Source organism: Narcine bancroftii, chromosome 9, assembly GCF_036971445.1.
Source record: "Narcine bancroftii isolate sNarBan1 chromosome 9, sNarBan1.hap1, whole genome shotgun sequence".
NCBI lineage: Eukaryota > Metazoa > Chordata > Chondrichthyes > Torpediniformes > Narcinidae > Narcine > Narcine bancroftii.
Genome location: NC_091477.1, coordinates 71,660,835 through 71,684,745, shown reverse-complemented (window position 1 = coordinate 71,684,745; position 23,911 = coordinate 71,660,835). Strand labels below are relative to the sequence as shown.

The window sequence follows — 23,911 nt, the reverse complement described above, 5'->3', positions numbered from 1 at the left end:
ACCCCCATCATCATGTGCCGCCAGGAATAAAATTCCAGCCTACTCAACATCTCCCAATAGCTCGGCATCCCCCTCCCCCAACCCAGTCTTTGCAACAACCTTCTAAATTCTCCCTCTCCAGATTGATGACAGCTTTCCTGCAGCACGGTAAGCTTTCTCTATATCCTGCACTTTGTTTTTAAAAAAAAATTAATCAACTTGTTGTACTTAAGTTTGGGTTGTCTTGCCTGGAGAGCATGCAAGAAAGATTTTTGTTACAATAAACAATTAAATATAAAAATGCATGGTTTTACACCACAGAAGCATCATAGCCGCTGGACACAAGTATTGCTTTTCCAGTGAGTGGCAGTGTGGTAGCTGAAAGTGTGGGACAAAAGCAAGATTGTTTTCCTTATAGAAAGTGATGTCAGTTTACTGCCGACTCTGGGCCATGTATTCAAAATGATAAATTTGCAAGCAACTACTGTTTGCAGTTTTGTGGAAGTCTACAATGATCTTACCCTGGGATGTATGGAGCCTACAACATTGAGGTCTAAGTCTCAAACCAGTCTCTTCTCTTGCTGCTTAACTGGCAGAAGAGGAGGCTGGGAATCTTTCCCCATGGGAAAGCTGCTGTTGCCAAGGATGAAATATAAATTCCTCAAATGAAGTTTTTGCTCCATAAGAACTTAAAGATTTGAGAAGTAGTTGGAACATGGTGTAGACTGAGGTGGCGGGGGCTGAATAGAAACAGCGAGAAATAGGAGTAGGTGCAAGCCTTCAACATCATTATGGCTGATCTCCCTCAATACCATATTTGTAAGCTCTCCTCAAAAACTTTCTTGACTTTTGTCTATAGTTAGCTAATACAGCCCCAGAAACCCGGGTTCAAAGCTGTTGCTGTCTTTCAGGAGTTTGTACTTTCTCTCCATGACCTGTGTGGGTTTCCTCTGGGTGCCCCAGTTTCCTCCCATCCTACAAAAATATAGAAAATGTATGGGGCTAATTGGGCGGCTGGGTGTAATGGGCTGGAATAGGCTTCTACTGTGCTGTTAATTTAAATCCTTCACTTTCTTGGTCTTCAGACCTTCTGTGGAGGATTCCACAGATTCAGTGACCGAGCAAATGAAGAAGTTTCTTCACACCTCCACACAAGTTTTCGAAGACTGAGTGTGGCCAATTTCCAGGCCTCCCAGACTGAGGAAACACCATCCCTGCATCTCGGCTGCCCAATCCTGTTCACAAGTTTCCATCTCAGTCTTTCAACACCTTCAACCCCTTGACAGCTGAAACTGTGCAGTGGGAGTAAACCCCACATGTGACCATTCAGGTGGAATGAAGGTTTAAAAGGCATCTGGGCAAGTGCATGGAATTGTTGGAGCACCTAGATAAACCTCCCCCCACCTCCCCCCCCCCCCACACATAAACAGCAGGACCAGTGGCATATCTAGTAGTGTTGCTGTCCTGCTCGCTGAGAAAAAGTACAAACTCCTGAAAGACAGCGGCAGATTCGAACCCGGGTTTCTGGGGCTGAAATAGCTAACTGTAGGCAAAAGGCATGAAGGTTTTTGAGGAGAGCTTACAAATATTGTATTGAGGGAGATCAGCCCAGTTCAGTCCTGACCTCTGGTACTGGCTTGTGTGGAATTTGCATGTTCTCTCTGTGAGTGCGTGGGTTTCCCTGGGTTCCTCCCGCATCCCAAAGATGTGTTGGCCATTAGGTTAACTGCCCATTCCAAATTTAAGTGATGGGATCTGGAGGGAGTTGATGAAAATATAAAGAGAATTTAAAAAAAGAATCAATGTAGGTTTAGTGTAAATGGGTGGTGACAAATGGTGTGGAGATGATGTACCAAAGGGCCCATTTCTGTGCTATATCTCTGTACCATTCCAAGGGTGACAAAATGAATGGAGAGCTGCAACCAGACCTCAGATCCGTGAGTACAGCAAGCGGAAGATAACGCAATTCTCTTGGTCTGTCCTCGCTCAAGAATGGCTGCTAGATGGTGTAGGGTGGTAGTGGTGCCAACTAGCAGGCAATGAACAATGCCTACTCAAAATAACCACTATTTCAATTGATGCACATCAAAGAAGTTCATTCATATTTCCATTTCATAATGTTTGCTAGTTTACCTTTTTTAGCAGATACTCACGGGATGACAAACTCCTGGACGTTATTTACGAGTTGTTTCCCAACCATGATAACAAGCAGTTCCTGCGCCAGTTCAATCAGACAGCCTCCTGATCCACACTAGAAAAGGAGAGGAACTAATGACGGGTACTATTTTGCCATGGGTGCAAGCCAACTAATAGTGGAGGAAATGCTTCAAAAAACAAAACAAAACTCCAGATGTCGAAAAGCTAAAACAAAAAGAAGAAATGCAGGAAATACTCATCAGGCCACACAGCGTCTGTGGACAGATGAACAGATTTTTCCTCAGGTCAGTGACCTGTTTCTCTTCCATAGCTACTGCCTGCCTGTTGAGTAGTGCTTCCCAGCATTTTCTGATTTTACTCCAATGTTTATTTGAGCCAATTAAGTGTTAAATACCATAGTGTTGCAGGAAAAAGGGACTGTCAATTTGTGCACGGAAAGCTCAGCGTAGCAGTTTATGCAACACCATCACAGCACCAGCGATCAGGACTGGTGTTCGAATCCTGCGCTGTCTGTAAGGAGTTTGTATATTCTCTCCATATCTGAGTGGGTTTTCCTCGGGGGCTCCAGTTTCCTCCCACCCTTCAGTATATAACAGGGGTTGTAGCTTTAATGGGTGTAAATTGGGCAGCATGGGCTCATGGGTAGAAATGACCTGTTACCATGCTGTATGTCAAAATTTAAAATTTAAAAAGCAATGAGATTCAGATTAAATGCAGTAAAACTCCATTCATTCAGCATGGATGAGACTTTGGTGGTGAGAGGAGCATATTTTTAAGACTATTGGGGGTAATTTTGATGAATCATCACACTTTTTATTCTTTTTTAAAAAAAGGATATTACACAGCAGTACAGTAAAATTACCAGTAAACTCAATGAGTTTGAAGGGAAATGTGGAAACCTGGGAGGGTGGTTTATTAAAGGGGGTGCAGAAATCTCACCCAGTGAGTCAGATGTTGAATTAGAGAGTGGATTTTCAGGGTTTTAATGCATCTATTTTAGATGTTGACTGAATGATGAATAACTGGCACAGAGAATGTATATAGCGATAGTAATCAGTTTACCCTGCTCGATCAAAAGTCTAAACACAAGCTGTTATCATGTTCTTCATTGAATATTATGATACTTACAGATTCATTCCTGATTCCAAACAGTGTTTCGTATTCTCCAGGATAACCAACAAACCTAAGGAACAGAACAAAATGGAATAGGTTTAGCATTTTAACTATTTTGTCTATATATGTGTTATGTCTGGTCGCAAATTGGGAGCTCGCTTCGCTGAGCTCCTCTGATCCCTCCACTACAACAAAGACCTCCCAGTAGCCAACCATTTCAATTCTGTGTCACACTCCCACACTCACATGTCTGTCCATGGCCTTATATACTTTCCCACCTTGATCACCCGCAGATTGGAGGAACAACTCCTTATTTTCCGACTGGGCACCCTCCAGCTAGAGGGCATTAACATCAACTTCTCTGCTTTCTGCTAACCAGCTTGCCTTTTTTTCACCTCCCCCCTTTCCAGTTTTTCCCATTTCTCCCCTCTCCCTTCCCCCTCCACCCACCCAGCCGTCCCTCCTCCTCCTGATCACTCCTGTCCCCTCCCTCCCTTCTCCACCTATAAACTCCTGCCTTTTTCCCCTCCCCCGAATCCTTTTGTTTGGATGCCTGCTGACATTCTTCCATGCCTTAATGAAGGGCTCAAGCCCGAAACATCGGATATGTATTTTTACCTTTGCAACATAAAGGACACTGTTTGACCTGCTGTTAAGTTTCTCTAGCATTTTGAGTTTTTAATGTCTGGTTGTGGTGTTTGCATGTTTTGCACTGAGGACTGGAGAACATTGTTTCATAGGTTTGTACTTATGCAATTTAATGACAAACTCATTGAGTACAAGATATTCTATGAATCCAGATTGTTAATGAGATCCTGGAGCAGAGGTGCAGCTGGTAGAGTTGTTGCCTCACAGCACCAGAGATCCGTGTTCATTCTGACCTCAGGCGCTGTTTATGCAGAGTTTGCTCCATTTCCTGGTCACTGTGAGGGTTTATTACAAGTACACCAGCTTTCTCCATGTCCTGAAGTGCAGGTTGGTAGGGCAATTGGCCGTGTCAATTGCTCGTGGCACATGGATAGGCGGTGGAATCTCGAGGGAAGAATAAGATGTGATTGGTGTAGGATCATTGTAACTGGGCCCATGGACTCAGTTGGCTGAAGCACCCATTTCCATGCAGTTTTTATGACCATTAGGATGATAAAGTACAATTCCTAAGAAACCAATTGGATTTTGCCACCAAGTGACAGGTGAGAGAAACAGGTCAATGACCCTGCATCAGAATTCAGTGTCTAGTCTGCTGAACACGAAAAAATTTAAATATCCTGCATCTGCAGTTTCTTTGAGATTTTGCCACTGCTGTAACCAGTTCAAAAACAATCCACACAAGCGACTTCTCCAGAAAATGGATAAAACAAAGCCACCATAACTGAAGGTCATTGGTACATAGTTACCAAAACAAAATCCTCCTGTTTGGCAGTTACCATCTTTGATGAGGTGATGGTGAGGGACAATAGGGGTAATGTGGTTGGTGCAGCACAGATCAAATCAATGACAGAGTAAATGAAGGGAGACCATTTCCAGGGGCATGAAGGATGGTGGCCAGATAACATCGGCAATTGGCAAACTTCTGGCCGATTTTGTTTCAACAGCAGGTTATTGTAATCTGGATTGCCCTACGTGAAGGAATGTGCAGAGAATGGGAGAGAAAAGGGATCAAAAGAATAGAAAATTGTTTTTCAGGAAATAAATTATTATCTTTTGAACAAATGAAGGATAAATATAACTCACGATACAATGTTTACATACCACCAACTGAAAACCTACTTGAAGGACAAATTGGGAAACAGTCTGAGGTTACCAGAGGGAAGCAATTTTGAATATGTGATTACAGACACAATGATAATTAAACAATTTATAACAAACATGTACATCAAACTGCAAGAAAAGGAGAACGAGGAAACAAACGGTAAACCAAAACAAAAATGGGAACAAGATCTAAACATAAAGAAAAAGAATGAAACATGGGAAAAGCTATGCTCCGGAACTATGAGAAATACAATAAACACGAGGTTACGTATGATACAATATAACTGGATACACAGGCTATACATCACACCCCAAAAGTTAAATAAATGGGACCCAAAAGTATCAGACAGATGTTTTCGCTGTAAAAAGGAAACGGGAACAACAATTCATGCAATTTGGACATGTGAGAAAGTGAAAAAATTTTGGGAAGATCTAAACCAGATATTAAATAAAATCACAAAAAGAAGTATACCAAAAAACCCAGAGATCTTCCTCCTAAGTAATATAAGAAATAAAGAATTTGGACTCGATTTGGATGGAGCACAAAAAAGATTTGTTATGATAGCCCTAGCTGTAGCAAAAAAATGTATTATGCCAACCTGGAAATTAGAAGGCAACTTGAGAATACAACAATGGTACATAGAAATAAATAAATGTATTCCATTAGAAAAAGTAACATATAATTTAAGAAATGACATCACAATATTTGAACAAATATGGGAGCCATACATGAAATACAATAGAGAAATCCTACCATGGACTTCCACCACCTAAAATGACAGAAGGAGAAGACAACGAAAAGAACTGACTCAGTAAAATTTCTTGTTTATTTTTATTAAGTGACAACATTGTTAAACGGTTTTAATGTATCTTATAGATTGAACTTCAAATAAATGGGAAAGGGGGTGAGGGAGGGAGGGAAGGGAGGGGAGGGGGAAAAGGGGGAAAAAATGACACTGTTTATATTCAAGAGACAAAATGTATGTATGTATCTTGGTCAATATGGTTTATAGTGTGAAAAATTAAAAATTAAAAATAAAAATAAAAAAAAACAAGTCTTTGGTTCTTTCGACGAGCTCTACAGGGACATGAGCTTGCTTCTCACAACTCCTTAGTGATCTGCAACTGTGGTAGGAAAGAGATGAGTCCAGCCATTATTGAAAAGTTCTGAAGGGATCATTTTCTAGTGGCAACAAAGACCTTGAAAAACCACACAGGCTTGTTTATTTTTCATTGTGTGAAGACATTGTTTTATGGTCTTATTGTATATGTTGAATATTTATTGGTTTTGGAGGGGGTGGGAAGGGGGGAGGGAGGGTAGGGGGGGGGAAAAAGTGAAAAAATGCCACTGTATATTTTAGTTGATATGGTTCACAGTGTGAAAAATAAAAAAATATATATAAAAAAAGAAAAACCACACAGGGTATTGCAACAATGTTCAAAAAATATCTCCCAATCTTGAGTTGGGTAATGGAGACAAGGGGACAACTGGAATCATATCCATAATTCCTGTAACTGTATCTAGCACATCTGGAATGTTATCCCAGACAGGAGGTATGCTTGAGAGAAGAGAGCAAGGCAAAACCCAAAAGTTCTTAGTGTTGATGAAACCAATGCTCCTTACCGGCCCTTGAAGAAAGCAATGTAGACTGGTGAGGAGTAGAAGTTGACAAATTGAAAAATAAACACCTTGGTGACAAATGCATCTTCGTACTTGCTCTGGGTCCGATGCATTTCTGAAATAAATGGAACAGAGAGCATAAGATATCCCAAATAACACAATAACCAACATGTTTACCTCCTCTCAGCTCTGGATCAGACTACTCTCTACACCCAGCCTCTCTACACTTCACAAGGAAAGTAACTGTGAGATTGAGCTTCTGATTCCAAGTCAAACACTCCTCCGAAAACTTCCCTTGTCAGCATGCAGACTGTCAGCTCCTATCCACAATTGTTGATTTAACCCCACGCAACATTATTAACAAAGAACTGAGGATTGTATTTAAGGAACAAAGAAGACAGCAGTGAGACATATTATCTCTGGAAAGTTCAGGCCTTTTGCTCTTGATTGTTATCTTGGTATTGTGACTGTTGCATCGGTCACCCTATACCTGATCCAGAGTACGAAGCAGGAATAATTCTCTGCAGGAGCCGGAGTTTGCAGTCATGAGATTTTTTAGAGATACAGCATGATAATAGGCCCTTCCGGCCCACAAGCCTGCGCTGCTTAATTACACCTACATGACCAATTTACCATCTTTGGAACATGGGGGGAAACCGGAGCCCCCAAAGGAAACCTATAAAGACACGGGAAATAAAATAATTCTTACAGATAGTGGCAGATTCGAACCCGAATCATTCGAGCTGTAATAGCATTGTGCTAACTGCACAGATATTCTGACTGACCCAGGGAATCAACAATGTGGTTCTTACCCCATTTGGTTAGGAAATGGGCTAGATATGTATATACTCGAGCCAAGAGGAGGATGAATAAGAGATTGACCACTGATCCAGTTAAACTGGCAACCCTTGAAGCCTTGGGAGGAAAAAATACAATACAAATCAGAAAACAAGCGAAGGCAGATTATATTTATAGTGCTTTAATTTGTATACACAGGATTAGGTTAATGCACGATTAAAAAAAATATTTTTTAATTCTTCCCTGATTGGTCTTTATCTCTGCCTTTCCTCAAGTGCTATTGATCCTTGGGATTCTGAAACACCTCCTTTGACCCTTTGTTTTGTCTCCCTCAGCACTGATTGGCTCTCGGCTTGTGGGTCTGGCTCTCCTCCCCTGCCTTCATTTGATTCTGTTTCTCCTGTGGATTGGCCCTCGGCTCCTCTGCCTCTGATTAGGCCCTTTCAGGTGGACCTTCCGTCTTGAGGGTGATGGCAGGAGCGGATCTTAACCTGCAGACTCACCTCTCAGTTGGCAGCCCTAAAAGGCTGCTGCAGCATTGCCTGGTCCACGTGAAAGGGCCTATTGATATCCAGAGGAGCCTCATAGTGCCTCCGCATCTGATGGAGATGGAGCAACTGGTGCCACAGCGCCACCCGTCATAAATATGCGGCATAGCAATGGTAATTTTCCCTACCCATAATCCCCACACAGGTGAAACTGCTCTGTGTTTCCACGCAGTTCCAGCTGCGTGGGGGATTATAGGTAGGGAAGACTGCCATTTCTATGCTGCATTTTGAGCAGCACAGAGCGGCCCTGGTGCAGGAGTGGCCAGCCAGGCTGTGACAGCCCGCACTGTTGTTCCCCAATGTCTGCCCCTCCCCAGTAGGGCAGGGTCTGTCAGGTAGCGGGGCAAGGGGTGGCTGTCAGGCAGCGGTACAAGGGGTGGCTGTCAGGCAGCGGGACGAGGGGAGGCTGTCAGGCAGTGGAGAGTTGGGTTGCCGGCTGATAGAGTCATCAATCCACCCCAAGGCAACTGCTCACATTCAGGTGCTTTGGTGGAGCTCAGCAATCCGCCGATTATCCCTCCCCGAGGAGAGTTGGTGTCAGCACCCCAGAGGCACTTTTGGAGCATTCAGGTGAGTATGTCTTTAGCCGCAATGGGGTGTTCATGCCACCTGAAAGGGCCTAGTGACTCACATAATGTGAATGGCACTAAAATTTGTGATATCCTGGACAGAGAAGGCCATCTAAGATACAACGGCCAATCCAGTTAAAGCTTCATACAGGTCAATACATGTTGCATTTTTGCCAAGGCAAAGAGATCGAAGAGAAAGAGTGTACAAGTTTGCTGAAAGTTGTGATTATAGGAAGCCCGACTGCTGAAGTCATTTGGCATTGAGCAATGGAATGGCAGCATTGTGTTACACCTGTATATGACAGAGGTGGGACCATACTAGAATGACAGTGTTAGAACGCAATTCGTTAATCCGCGGAATCGCTTATAGCACGGGTGTCCGTGGATCCCAAACATTGATTTTAGGATGTCAGGCTAACAGTAGCTAACGCCACAAACTCAAAAATGGACTCTCATGACTCATTTACAAGATGTGTTTGTTAATATGTGGAGTTTAAAGGTCTTATTATAGGGTTTGAGTCACAGTATTCGGTTTTCCTGCTTCCTGAATCATGACATGTATTCATCTGTTCCGTGACTTGGCTGTAATGCAGTATGAAATCTTGGATCCCAACTACCGTGTTCTAACGAGGTTTTACTGTATTATGTGCAGTTCTGGTTGTTCAATTACATTAAGCTAGAAAGGGTGCATAAACAATTGATGGGGATAATACAGGGACTGACTTATTAGGAAAGATTGGATAATCCCAGGATCATAGGAGGCTAAGGAGTGACCTTATAGAGGTGTACAAAATCACGTGGGGCATAGTTAAAGAGAAGAGTCATAATTTCCCCAAAGTAAGGGAGACCAAAGTTATAGGGAGTACGGTAAGAAGGGAAAGATTTAATAGGGACCTGAGAGACAGCTTTGTTTCACATAGAGGTTGGTGGGTACATGGAATGAGCTGCCAGAGTAAGTGGCAGAGGCAGGTGCAATTACACCATTTAAAAGACATTGGAGGGATGTAGACCAAACAAAGGGAAATGTGTTGAGCTTCAATAGGGGACAGAGTCAGTAAGGAATTTGGGGCCAAAGGGCCTGTTTCTGTGGCTTTAATAATAACCTTCATGGCAATGGGACTCCCCTACTGCTGGTCAAATGCGTGGACGCGAGAAAGTACTCACTGTTGCCATCATGATGGCATTTCCAGTCTTGTACATGATGAAACTGATGATAGTGCGGTACAGAATGACGGAGATCAAGAAAATCACCACCACCATCAACTGAAAGAAGGAAATCCAAAATTAGTGAGTGGCAGCCCATTTACAACTATAGCAAACTATTCAATACTTTCATTGCTATATTGGGCCACTGGATGCACTAAATACACCCATACAGTCCTCTGGTGCAGCTCCAACCTCACAGCACCAAACAGTGTCTTGGAATCAATTAAGAATGTAATGGGGTGTCACTTAACCAGTCGGACTGGGAGGAGAGGAACAAGTGCTATATTTTTTGGTGCCGATTACATGCATTTTTATAATTTGGAGTGTCATAGGCAAGGCCACCATTTATTGCTCCTTCCCTGCTGCCTGTGTCAAGGTGGTTGTGAGCTTGCTGCAGTCTGAGTGAAGGTGCTGCTGGGGAAGATCCAGAGACGACAAAGACACAAAGACATGGAGATATACTTCCAAATCCGGATCTCAAGCAACAGACGGGGGAGGGGTTGGGGATCAAATCCATCACTGTCTGTACGTTCTCCCCGTGACTCACGTGGGGTTCCTCTGAACCTTCCAACATTCCAGTTTCCTCCCACTTGCCAAGACCTGCACAGTTTGGAAGATGATTGATTACATGGATCTCTTTGGGTGGCGTGAACTCGTAGGCCAGATGGGCCTGTAACTGTGCTATATCTTTAAATTAAATCAAAGAAATAAAATTCAAGGTCGTTGAGAGTGGCGTCAGAGTAGTCAAGGTGGAAGCAAAATATAATAGTGGCTTTTAAGAGGCTTCTGCATAGACACCCGACTATACAGGGAATGGTGAAATATGCATCATGTGCAAGCAGTGGGATTTTAATATTCAGCATGGGCTGCAGTACCTGTTTATACACTGTACTGCTCTATGCTCTATAAGGTAGGTCATTTTATATTGTGTGGAGGGTGGGATAACTGTGCTTTGTTCTGGACATTGACAAACTCTGTCGTTGGAGCTGCTTTGATTTAGATAAGTGGAGAATATTCCATCACACTCCTTGTTGATGGTAGATGGGCTCTGGGGAATCGGGTGAGTTACATGTTTGCTCTCATCCTCGCAATGTTTATGTTGTCAGCGCAGCCTTTGGTCGATGGAGTTAAAATATCTGAGAACAAAAGACAAAACCCATATTGACTGGGCAATAGTGACTCCTGCCGTCCTATATGTATCCGAGCTCTGAACTCCTGACCATAGTGCAACGGACGGGTGAAAAGCAATTGTAATTAAATTGTTAGCTTACAGAACACAGGCCTGAGAACAAACCTGGTAAAAGGAAGTAACAGCTTGCCTGGAAAATATAGGTCTGTTTGAGAAAATACCAGGATCTCTTGAGGCATTGAGACGAGAAAAATATCCTTATTTGAGGGGATGAGCTCGTTAGGCATTTACTGTGATGCATTTTCCTTGCTAATTACCTTTGCCATGTGATTGATTGTTGTGTGACCATCTGAGTTTCTCCAATACATTTTTAGACTGGAAGCTGATCCTGATGAAGGAATCCGGCTCGAAACATAGACCATTCCTTTTCTCCGACTGACGCTGCTTGACCTGCTGAGTTCCTCCAGCAGGTTGTGCTTAGCATAAAAAAAAATGGCAATGCTGCTGGAGCTGCTGTAACAGCAGCTTTGCTGTTGATGTGGACCCAGGAGAACAGGGAGCAGAGACACAGCACTGCTCTGCAGGGTCCTAATGATGACAGCTCTGAACAGCCTGTTAAAAGACCCAATGGCGTTTTTTTAAAAAACATCCTTCAACCATGGCAGTCTGTGCCCAAGATGATAATGCCTGTGCTGGGCTTACAGACATGGGGAGCAGTGGACTGGCACAGGGCACCTATAACACCCTCGTGGAGAAGGAAAAACTTACCCTACCAAACGATGAGTACAACAGCAGACCAGCAAGGGGCTCAGCGGCTGAAGGACCCACACAGGGTACAGGTGGCTGAAGACTGACTCACGGGAACCAGGTATCAGAACCAGGATTTGCGAGGTGCAGAGGTCAAGAAGAGCTCCTGAAGGGCCTCGGGCACTGAAGGCTTCCTGTTCATATAGGAGGTTTGGATCTGGAGCTCGGGTGGCCGATGGTTTGAAATGGAGTCTGTACAGCTGCAGAGGCTGCGAGGATGCTGGAGGCAAATCCATGGACACTGAAAGGACTCTCTTTTGCTTCTCTTTCTCCTATTGTTCAGGGCACCAGGAAATGCCTACTGTGACTCCTTGCATGCGTTATGGCAGACAAAAGCTGAAGTATATCATGTACTGTAGATTACATATTTAATGTATTATTATGTGACAATAAAAGGAACCTTTGAACTGTAGAGGAGACTGCAGTTCCCGTGTTGACCTCGTCAGAAACTGCAATGTTACAAGTCATTCTTATTCCTGGGAGAGGCTCGAAAACAATCATGGTATCATAGAAATGTGCAGCAGACACAGGCCCTTATGACCCACCTAGTCCATGATTTCAATCTATATGATGGACCATCAATAATTCACAAAAGGCTGAGTAGTGAAACAATCAGGCTTTGAACAGCTAAAGACTGGAACACATTCTAACAACCATCCACCTCCTTGACTGATCAGAGCAAAAGGGAAGGGGTAGCCTGCAAGGGGCTATGAGTAGGATTGGTCTCGGGAGGGGTGTCCAGTTGATAGCAGCCAATCACAGTGTAACAGTAGTTTACCACATTTACCTGAATTAGGCCCATATCCCTCTCCACTTTTCTTATTCAAGTACCTGTCCAATATCTTTGAAACACTGCATTGTATTTGCCTCAATCTCCTCATTCCAGATAAAATCACCACCTTCAGCAAACATTCCCACCTCTGGCCATCATTGAAGAAGTGACTGAAATGCGCTACTCTCAATTACTAGCCCACTAAGTTAGCCAAGATGTGTGTATTCCCCTTGGTGCAGGCCGAGAGCCTGTGGCCTGGCTGTTTTAGAGCAGCAAAGGCTCTATCCAAGAATGCAAGAAACCACAGAGGATTGTGAATGCAGCTCAGACCATCACACAAACCTCCATCCCTTCCTCCCACTGTCTTGAAAAAGCAACCAACACATCAGAAGACTCATCCCACCCCAGCCACACTCTCTTCGTCCTTCCCCTGTCGGGAAGACATTTCATGAGTGTGAATGCAACCACCAGCAGATTCAGAGTAATTTCTTTCCCACCGTTAAATCTCCTGAATGAATCTCGCGATGGTAAATTTCTGTTGCCTTTGGTCCATACTAACAAACCTCTGAGTAACACTACACTGCTGCACTTTGTCTGAGATATCCAGCTGAGCTACTCACAAAACTTTATTGCTGCACCTGAGTACATGTGAAAATAAATTTCAATGCAACACAAAAGACTGGTAAGTTGTAAATTGAATGGCACCCTACCAGCAGCAAAATCACCATGGAGCTCATGAAAACACGTCTGAGCCTGTCCTTCTTTGGAAAGTGAGGTTCCTCTGCCCCTGTGATTGGATTCCTTCTGGTCAAGGGAGCCATGACAGTAAACTCAGGTCTGGGGCGCTCCTGAAATAAAAAAAATAAAGAAAGTGATTGCTATTGACAGCAATGTGATACTGATCCTCAAGGTAGAAGAGGTTCCTAACTCACAATTGCAAGATCCCAGAAAAAGCAATGCAAATATTGTATATCAAAAAAGGACAGGACAGCCCCCCACCACCCCCACCATCAGATGACAAGATCCAGAGAAATCTAAAGAGGACAGGATAGGGCAAATAAGGAAGACTCATGGTAGATGCCAAAAATGAAGATGAGAGTTTAGTAATTTGTTTTTAAATTTAGAGATACAGCAATTCTAACAGGCCAACAAGCCTGCGCCACCCAAATAGATCCATGTGATCAAATCACTTACTCGCCCTGTATGCCTTTGGATCGTGGGAGGAAACCAGAGCACCCTGAGGAAATCCACACAGACACGGAGAGAATGTACAAACTTCTTACACACAGCCAGGGGTGCAGTGCTGTCAGAGTTCACTGGTGGGGGGTGGGGTGCTGGGCCGTCACTTCAGATATTCCAGCACCTAAAAAATTAGCACTACACCCCTGCACACAGCAATGGATTTGAACCCAGGTCCCTGGCACTGTAATAACACTACACTAATTGCTATGTTAACCTTGCTGTCTAATATACACATCAGAGTCGCAAGTGCAGACGCCTCAGAGTTCCGACTCGTTACATCCACACAGGTACATAAGCTACATCAGCTACAACAGTATTGTTACCACAATAGGCCAAGTCAGAAAGAGAGAGAATAAATATCAAGGATAGATAAATATTCAGTTGCAGTTCATTCAAGGCAAAAATAAAAGACATTTCAATAGTTCACACAGACCTTTTTGGTTGATCTGGAGTGGTTTATGATTAGGGTAACATGGGGAGTTCAAGAACCTGACAGCTGCTGGGGTGGGGGGGGGGGGGGGGAGAAAAAAAAATCATTCTTGAACCAAGAGGTGCCAGATTTTGGGCTTCAGTCGTGACCTAGGTGATGTGGATTGTGTATGATGCTGGCTGTTTTCCTGAGCCCACGCTTCACATAAATGAATGAAAAGTGGAAGAGTGGAGGAAAATATAGGGTTGAAATTAGGAAAAGAAAGAGGCCATGAAAAGATATTGGCAAGAAATCCCAAAGATATTTTATATGTAACAAGAAAGAGCAAGGCCGATCAGGGACCAAAAGGTTAACCTAGGTGTGGATGTAAAGCACAGTCATTTGCAGCTGTTGTTACAAAACAAGGGACTATCCTGATGTTGTCATCAAGGAGGTGGTGTTTAGAAATGAACAGCTGTATACCTATGGGGGAAAAAAAAACACATATAATTAAAGGAATGACACTTTTGTAAGGATCTGGCAGCCATACCTGGACCACATCGGGGCTCAAATACAGTAACAGAAAGGAATACAAATGCTGATATAAAACTCACCTAAAAGTGATTTCCCCTATTCTATATATTTAAAAGATTTGTAAGCTCTGACGATGTGTGGATCTGCCTGTATGGAAAGGGGAAGGGAGGGATGGTTTTGTTTTTGTACGTTGTTGGAAACAAAAAAATTAATATATTGTGATATTGAAGATTTTGAAAAAAAATATTTAAAAAAGGTAGTATTTAGCATATTGAATGGGATCAGCATGGTAAGAGAATGGATTTAGCATCTCTGAAAGTGGAGAGTTTGCTGAGGATGGAGGAGAGTTTCCCAGGCTATGAAAAAAACAATGAAAGATCTTACCATCTTTCTCCAGTGATCCCTGGTTGCACAATTTGGAGGGCTGAGACCACTGCACCATTGTTTGAAAGGGGAGAAAGGTGTAAACCAAATAATTACAGGTCAGTTAGTTCATAACCTGTAACTTTTATGTACACCTCAATCTAAATGTATATAGACAGGGTCTGAAGAAGAGAGGTTTGGTGAGGGTGACACAGTTAGCATAGTGGTTAGTGCAATGCTATTACGGTGTCAGTGGCCTGGGTTCAAATCTGCCGTCGTCTTTGAGGACTTTGGGTTTTCTCCAGGTGCTCTGTTTTCTTCCCATGTTCCAAATAGGAACAGGGTTAATAGGTTAATTGGTCACATGGGTGTAATTGGGCAGCATGGGCTCGTGGGTTGGAAGTGCCCATTAGCAAACTGTATCCCTAAATTTAAAAAAAATGACGTTTCTGGTAGCTACTGTCATCTTCAAATAGGTGTATGGGTGACATTTCACCAGAGGACTGTGTGGAAGACCTAGAAACATCTTGGAATGGCATAGTTGGATAGACCCGAGCCGGAGGGTGATCTGAAGGAAGGTGACTTCACTAATGTAGTTTTCCTTCAGGACTGCATTGGTCACCATCTTCAACCACATATGGAAGTTTCTAGGTCAGGTTTGGAACCTGTAACCTTTTAACTTAGAGATCAGTGTTGGCTATCATATTGGTAAATGTTGCATAAACTTGATTTTTTTCAATGGCTTGGCCCTCATCACTTTACCTCAGTTTCCTCAAAGTTAAAGCAATCCCATGTATGTTCCAGAACTGCAGACTTCCTCTTCCAGTACTCAAGGAACATTACTGCCCACAGTGACATGAAGATACTGAAGAACACAGTTCCCCCATAGTCAAAGAGTTGGCCCATCTACAGGAATGGAAAGCACATCAGTGGTCAACAACACAGATCTATAGAAACAAGTTCATACCTCTCAGTGCAGACTATTAAGGGATAGGAACATAGGAAGTAGGAACAGGAGTAGGCCAAAAATGGCCCATCGAGCCTGCTCTGCCATTCAATAAGATCATGGCTGATCTAATTTATGACCTAACTCCCCCTACCTGCCTTCTCCCCACATCTCCATATCCCCTAATTCCTCTATCATGTAAAAATTTATCTAACTGAATTTAGACATTTTAGATTTGTCAAACGGAAGGATTTGATGAGTAACAATATTTAATCTGCCATACAAATAATTTTAGAGCACAGTAGAATCACTTTGTAGGTCAGGCAGCATCTGAGGAAGGAGAAACAAAGTTAATGCTTCAGGTTGAAGCCCTTTTGTCAGAAATGGGAAGTGGAATAAATAAATTAGCTTTAATTTGGATAGAGGGTGAAGGAGAGATGACTAGGGCAAAGGGAACATCACTGATAGGGTGAGGACAGGGATGTCGGGTTAGGCCTCCAATACTAAATCTGTAGTTTTTCTATCTGACCTACCTGATTGAATGTTTTCACCACTTTCTGCTTTTATCTCAAATTTTTAGCATCTACACTTTAATGATTTTTTAAAAATCTTAAATGTTGCTATTCAAGGATGTATTTTTTCACATTAAGAGAAAAATAAATCAGGGTAAGAATTCAGGGTAAGATCAATGAATATTTTAAGGAAAGCCTTTACAAAAAATTATTTAGCCATTTTGGGGCACAAGTCTGTACCACTCAATTCTCTTCTCTCTTCTTTGGCTTGGCTTCGCGGACGAAGATTTATGGAGGGGGTAAATGACCACGTCAGCTGCAGGCTCGATTGTGGCTGACAAGTCCGATGCGGGACAACCTACACCCTTGGTATGTTTTGATTGGTGGAAGGAAACCAGAGCCCCTGGGGTAAACACAATCAGATATGGGGCGAATGTACAAACTCCTTGCAGACAGCACAGGATTCGAACTCTGGTCCCAATCGCTGGCATTGTGCTAACCGTGCCAACAGAGGCAAAGTGGATGAAGCCGAGTTCATGTGCAGATTATCCATGATCTGAATGAATGGAAGAACAAACTCAAGGGACTGTTTCCTATGTCTGTGCTTCATTTCACACTAGGTTCTACTTTAGTGATAAGTACTCAAATGCCTTGATCTTAGCTAGAGATGGGAAGAGAATTAAAATTTATTCTCCATCCTGGTCACTAGCAAATGTCTCCAAGTTACTCGTCAGTAACTCTGCTCATCGGCCAACATCACCCACTCTTCTGATCAATCTGGAAAAGGGGTTTGCAAATATCGACACAAGAGAGATGAAGAAATGAATGAATGACAAATCTTTCCCATTTTACTTTCTCCTTCTCTTAATTCTCAGTTCAGATTAGAAAATAGTGCATCTTGCTGCATTGTGCAAGGACAGTGAAAGAATGAGAAGAGGGAATTATCAACCAGCCTGCCCAGAATTATGAGGAAATTACTGGAGGTATAAAATATTTTAAGGCCAATGAGAAAAAAAAGGAAGTTTGCTGCAATTGGATCTGATTAGTCTTAATCCCAATGAAAAGCTTGATAAGTGAAGTGACCTACTCTTCTATCATCCATTTAACAAAAAAAAATTAATACCACTTTAGAAATTAATGAACTGATAAGGGACCAATTGCCATTTGCAGCAAAAGTTCCAAACTTCTATTGTCCTTTGAGAGTTGGTTTATTTCCTAATCTCAAATTCAAAATGTTATTCCATTTCACATCTCTTTGGAAGAAATAGCCCCTCAATTTCCTATATCTTGAAGAGTTCATAACTTTCTAACTTCTAGAGAATATAACCCAATTATTTTAGCTTTTTTACCCCCCAATTTAAACTTGTAATTAAGGTATTATTTGGATAATCTATCTTGTATTTCATCCAAGATTAATAATGTCCTACCTTAGACCAGGGATTTCTTCCAAGGTTTTGCTTAGCTGAATATTGTGCCTGTATTGTCGCTTTGATTTGAGCCCATTGGTAATGAGCCTGCTGCTGATTGAGTTCTCTCCCTTTCCTCTCTCTAAATACTGATGCAAAGTAACCACACACATCCGCAGTATCTTTAATTCCATAAATATTATGAATCTTATCAGTACAAGTGACCTTTTGTTGCTCTTGACCACTAAATTTTTACCTTAGTGCCAATTGATTTGCATTGATCCCAATATCCTTTGGTTTGGATATCATAAAGTCATGGAAATAGACTCTTGATCCATACTCCATACTGCCAATAAGCCACCCACTTTATATTAATCCACATACTCTACAATTCTGGCTGAGATTCTACAACTCACCAACACCACTCACAGAGGTCAATTAATACACCAACCTGCATGTTTCTGGGATGTGGGAAAAAAGTAGAGCTCCTGGAGGAAACCTTGGCAATCTGAGGAAGAATGTGCTGATAGACAACAATGGAGGTGAGAATTTAACCAGGTCTCAAGAGCTGTGAGGAAGCAGCTCCATTAGCTGAGCCACTGTGCTGATCTAATACTTTAAAAAAAATTTATATATATGCTTTTGTGGTGCTGCACATCCTCGTGGCGATCCGGCCCCGCTTGTACTGCCCTTAAAAGGACGCATGCGAAGTTTGAATAAAACAGTTCATTGAAACCCCCAACATGGTCGTTGTGAATTTCAATCTGTGTAGCAGCCGCTACACTTTGTTAATTACTTTCCATTCTCTTTTGTGGCACTATTTTGCTCACCGATGTTGATTATTTTTATCTTTCCCAATCACCAGGATATTTTTGAAATATATTTTTGAGTTATATTTAATCCTTGATCTTTTAGTTGTATTTGGTTTTTTTTGGCAGCTGTAGACTGGTTCATGGAAACCAGATATCAGAACCAGGATTAGAGAGGTTCTGAGGGCAAGAAGGACTCCTGAAGGGCTTAGGATGTTGTAAACTTCTTGATCGTATCGGAGGTTTGGACCTGGAGCTTGGGTTACCTTTGCTTGAAGTGGTCTGTGGCTGCAGAGGCTGTGGGCGCACTGGAGGCGAATCCATGGACATTCTGTCTCTGAATGGATTTTTTTTTGTTTCTCTTTCTCTTATTATTAGGGGTGCCACGTAATGTTCATGGCAACTCTTTACAGCAGACAAAAGTTGAAGTATAGCATGTACATTACATTTTTAATCTATTATTATGTGACAATAAAAGGAACCTTTCATCATTACCCTTGACCATTTTGACCGGTCTTGGGGAATTGAGGCAATTAATTTGGTTAGCAAACGGCACTAATTACATGTTTTAGCCTATGCTGTTGGAGCCAAGACAGACCACTACTGGATATCACTGCAACATTCTTTCAGGCTGTCAAGATGTCCCTCACCTCAAGACATCACAATTTCAAAAGATTTGTCTTTCCCATATTTTTATTTACAGTTACTGATAAGTAGAAATTCTGTCTGGCCTGCATGAAAAACAATCTCAGGGCCGCATGTGATGATAGTTGTGTACTCTGACAATAAATTTGAACAAACTTTTATTTTGTTAAGTTTCCTTTATCTTCTGTAGGCATAGGTTGGTTCAAGTCTCACTTGTTAATAGATAGTGATGTCCATATTCTAAACCCTGTGCACAGACACGACTCCTCTATTAGTTACTGTCTCACAGTTACTGCCCCAGTTTCAGGATTTCAATATGTTATATCCCACTGCAAGGGTGGCACAGAGGCTGGGTGACTCATTATCGAGGGAATGAAGAACCATGATTACCTTAAAGGTGTTGCAGATGTTGGAGAGCTTCCAGGAACTGCATATCTTACAGAGTGGACACATGATGTAGTTGGATCCTTCCTCACAAATTTCCTTCCTGGATGTGGACGCAGAAAAGCAGAAGAACCTCAGGATAATTTCCAAATCAAGCACCAAATCAACAAATTTGGTCTCGTAAAGGAATCGGATATATTGAAGATTGTTATGAGTGGGGACAATTGATCTAATTTGAACAATTAAAAAATAAGTGTGGAATTCTTAACAACACAATCTTCTGTTATTTTCAAATAAGAGCGTATCTAAGGGATAAACTGGGCCCAACAATGTTTTTACCAAATTGTAGCAATGTGGAGACTCTGATTCGAAAGGGAAATACAAAGAAATTGACTTCAGCAATGAATCTCTTACTTCAAATGGGAACCCCCGAACTGGGGCTTCATAAGTTCAGGCAGAGATGGGAATCAGACTTAAATGTAAGAATAGGTGAGGAAACCTGGTTTGGACTATGTCGAGATAGTAGGACTAATACCATAAATGTAAGGTAGAGTATAATGTCAGGTACAATATAATTTTTTGCATTAATTATATCTCACACCCACCACAGAAATTAAACAAATAAAATTCAGACTTATCAGACCGATGTTTTAGATGTGGTGAAGAGGTAGGAACGTTTTTACATTCAACCTGGTTATGTCCTAAAATGAGAACTTTTTGGGTCAATCCAGGAAATTTCTTAGAGCAGATTACAGGAATTAAATTTCCACAAAACACAGAATTATTCTTACTAGGTAATATTACAGGGACAAGACCTAAACTGAAAATATCGAAATATCAAATAGAATTTGTTAAAATTGCATTAGCAGTGGCTAGAAAATGTAGAGCAGCTGCTTAGAAGTCTGATTCCCATCTACCGGAAAGTATGGCACGTTGGAATGTAGAAATATATCGTTGTATTCCTTTTGAGAAAATTACCTAGAACTTAAGAAATAAGTACGACATTTTGTTTTTACAAATTTGGCAATAATATTTACAAAATTCAGGTGTAAATCTTTAGATGAGTTTTTCACAATCCTGAGACCTGCGTTGATTTTCTCCAAAGAAAATTAAATAGAATATCAAATTGTGATCTGTGGAGAGTGTGGCACTTTTCAGCAATCCATCCTGCTTTCTTCTCCTTTTCCTTATCTTTTTCTCCTTTTCTTACTTTATATCTAATCTTTGGGCTCTTTTCTTGGGTGGGTGGGGGTTGGGGCAAAACCATCATGGAATAAATAGTACTTGTAATTTTTAATTTTGTGATTGACTGCATGTATGGTCAAAAATTTTATATAAACTATTTAAAAGTTGATCAAACTTTTGTGGTTGTCATTCGCAACTCATTCTTGAGTCAGACCAGAGGTGAATTCCTTTGTACCAGCCTGCTTTGAGGGAAGCCTGTTTTGAGGGAAGCCATACGTGAATTCTTTTGTACCAGCCTGCTTTGAGAGAAGCCTGCAGGATTCTGAAATCAACCTTTCTGTCTGTTCTATTTCATCAGAGTTGTTCCTACTGGATAAAAAGTTGGAGACTGGGGGTGGGGGTGGGTCATGTGGGTGGCACACTTTAATTTCTTTGTCAAATGCAAGGCCTTCAATGGTTCCATCTTGGAAGGCTTGCAAGGCTGTTAAGTAAAGCAAAAGAGAAATCAATTTCAGTTATGGTCCTTTCCAAATAGAAAGTACTGCATTAGGATGAACAAGTTTTGACAGTATAGATAGAAAATTACTTCCCACCAATAATCATTGATGATCAGTTATGAAGGAAACTTGGTTAGTTGCCAGATAAAGAGCAGAGCACTCTATTGCAACCCAAGAGTATGAATACTTGCTCAGGATCATTAAAGTTGTGCATGCAAGGTTATATTATGGGAAAATTATTGGGACTCAAAGGAGATTATTTGGTGCATGGAATCATAGAGAAATACATTACAGAAAAGAGGTCCCCTACCCAAGAAGTCTGCACTGATCCATTTTCACCAATCCTACATGAATCCCTTTTTATTCTCTGATTTTTCCCACCAGGGAAAATTTACAGGTGGCCAATTAACCTCCCAATGTTTCTGGAATTCATATAACATGCAAAACAATATTTTCAGACGTTGATGAAAATCGTGATTGCATGGGATTTTGACAGGGGCTCAGGTTTTCTCCTCCAGCCCAAAGAGGTGTAAGCTGGGAGGTTACTTAGCTGCAGTACATTGCCCCTGATGTGAAGATGAATTGTGGAATACAGGGGAGTTGATGAGGATGTAAGAAGGAATAGGTTACAGGGAAATAAACTGGGAGTACGATTGATGGGATTTCTCTAAGAGACTCAGTGAACTAAATTGCCTTCTATGTTGTATTACAAATGGAAACAAAATGGGTCACACAGGCAGTATTATTGGACAGCCAGCTCAATGTTCATTTTATTCTTGTTATCAGACCAAAAACCTCTGATCTGTTCATATTCTGTCTGCATCAAGTTGTACTACCAGACAACATGACTACATTCATAGTGCAGTTCTGTTCATTGTTATGTTGTTCCAACTACAGTCACTCTATACTGTGACTTATTTTAACTGTAGAACTGTACACAACAGCAACAATCAGATGATTTGTATAATTTGACACTACTAACCCATTAAATAGCATAACCAGATTCTGATTGCTGTACTGAATATACTTAGACCAATGGTTCTCAACCTTTCTCTTTCTACTCACATACCACTTTAAGTAATCCCTATGCCATGAGCATCGAATCCACGCTGCTGAAGATCAAACTGCGCTGGGTAGGTCACATCTCCAGAATGGAGGACCATCGCCTTCCCAAGATCGTGTTATATGGCGAGCTCTCCACTGGCCACCGAGACAGAGGTGCACCAAAGAAGAGGTACAAGGACTGCCTAAAGAAAGCTCTTGGCGCCTGCCACATTGACCATCGCCAGTGGGCTGATATCGCCTCAAACCGTGCATCTTGGCACCTCACAGTTCGGCGGGCAGTAACCTCCTTTGAAGAAGACCGCAGAGCCCACCTCACTGACAAAAGACAAAGGAGGAAAAACCCAACACCCAACCAACCATTTTTCCCTTGCAACCGCTGCAACTGTGTCTGCCTGTCCCGCATCGGACTTGTCAGCCACAAACGAGCCTGCAGCTGATGTAGACATTACCCCTCCATAAATCTTCTTCCGCGAAGCCAAACCAAAGATGCCATTAGTGCTCTGTGATTAGTAAGGGATTGCTTAAGGTGGTGTGTGGGTGGGGAGGAAAGGTTGAGTATCACTGCTCTACACCCAATTGTTACTGACATATTTTGCTTGAGAAAAATTGTCATTGGTCCATTTCCTTTGGAGTTATGAAACTGTGCACATAATGGGTCAATTAGGTGTAATTAAAACAGTGGTTTTCAAACTTTTTCTTTCCACCCACATACCACCTTAAACAATTCCTTACTAATCACAGAGCACCTTTGGCATAGGGATTACTTAAAGTGGTATGTGAATGGAAAGAAAAAGGTTGAGAACCATTGACTTAGACAGTAATGAGACAAAACAAGCAATAATTTTAAGTCACACCCACCACTTCACAATGTGATATAGCAATTCAGAATCTGCCAGTGTGAAATGTAATTGTAATTACCCAGAGGACTGTGAAAATGCTTAAAGGTTCAAAATCTCCTGGAAAAATTGGAATTTTCTCCAAAACTGTGATTGGGAAGATGCAAATCACTGAGTCTCCACAATGAGAGCATAGAGAAGCCCAGCACAGGCAATGGAGAGAAATTATCTGTAACAGAGTTTGAGGTCCCTCACTAGCTTCACCTCAGACCTGGAGCGGAGGCAGGTCATCTGCGAACCTAGTGACTGCCTTACAAAAAGTACCATAAAAGGGCGGCATGGTTGGCGTAGCAGTTAGCTCAATGCCTTTACAGCGCCAGCATTTGGGATCAGACCGGGGTTCAAATCCTGCCCTGCCTGTAAGGAGTTTGTACGTTCTCCCTGTGACTGTGTGGGTTTTCCCCGGGAGGCTGCGGTTTCCTCCCACCTTTCAAAACGTATTATTAACGGGATGTAAATTGGGCAGCACAGACTCATGGGGCAAAATGGCCTGTTACTGTGCTGTATGTCTAAGTTTAAAAATTTAAATGTAAAATTAAAAATCACTGTGCTTATGATTAAGCTACATTG

The 23,911-nt window shown here is 41.9% G+C and overlaps 1 protein-coding gene across 2 annotated transcripts in view; it reads right to left on the bottom strand.

The window, feature by feature from the left end:
- The window catches only part of LOC138742271 (anoctamin-7-like), an 88,895-nt gene that overhangs the window by 25,074 nt on the left and 39,910 nt on the right, over nt 1–23,911 (bottom strand). For both annotated transcript variants that reach the window (XM_069896417.1, XM_069896418.1), the window contains exons 11-18: nt 19,705–19,801; nt 15,759–15,902; nt 13,159–13,296; nt 9,699–9,797; nt 7,432–7,534; nt 6,623–6,734; nt 3,265–3,319; nt 2,133–2,230 (exon numbers count right to left, since the gene is read on the bottom strand). In XM_069896417.1, the coding sequence (XP_069752518.1) occupies nt 2,133–2,230; nt 3,265–3,319; nt 6,623–6,734; nt 7,432–7,534; nt 9,699–9,797; nt 13,159–13,296; nt 15,759–15,902; nt 19,705–19,801 (846 nt within the window). The remainder of the gene's footprint in view (nt 1–2,132; nt 2,231–3,264; nt 3,320–6,622; nt 6,735–7,431; nt 7,535–9,698; nt 9,798–13,158; nt 13,297–15,758; nt 15,903–19,704; nt 19,802–23,911) is intronic.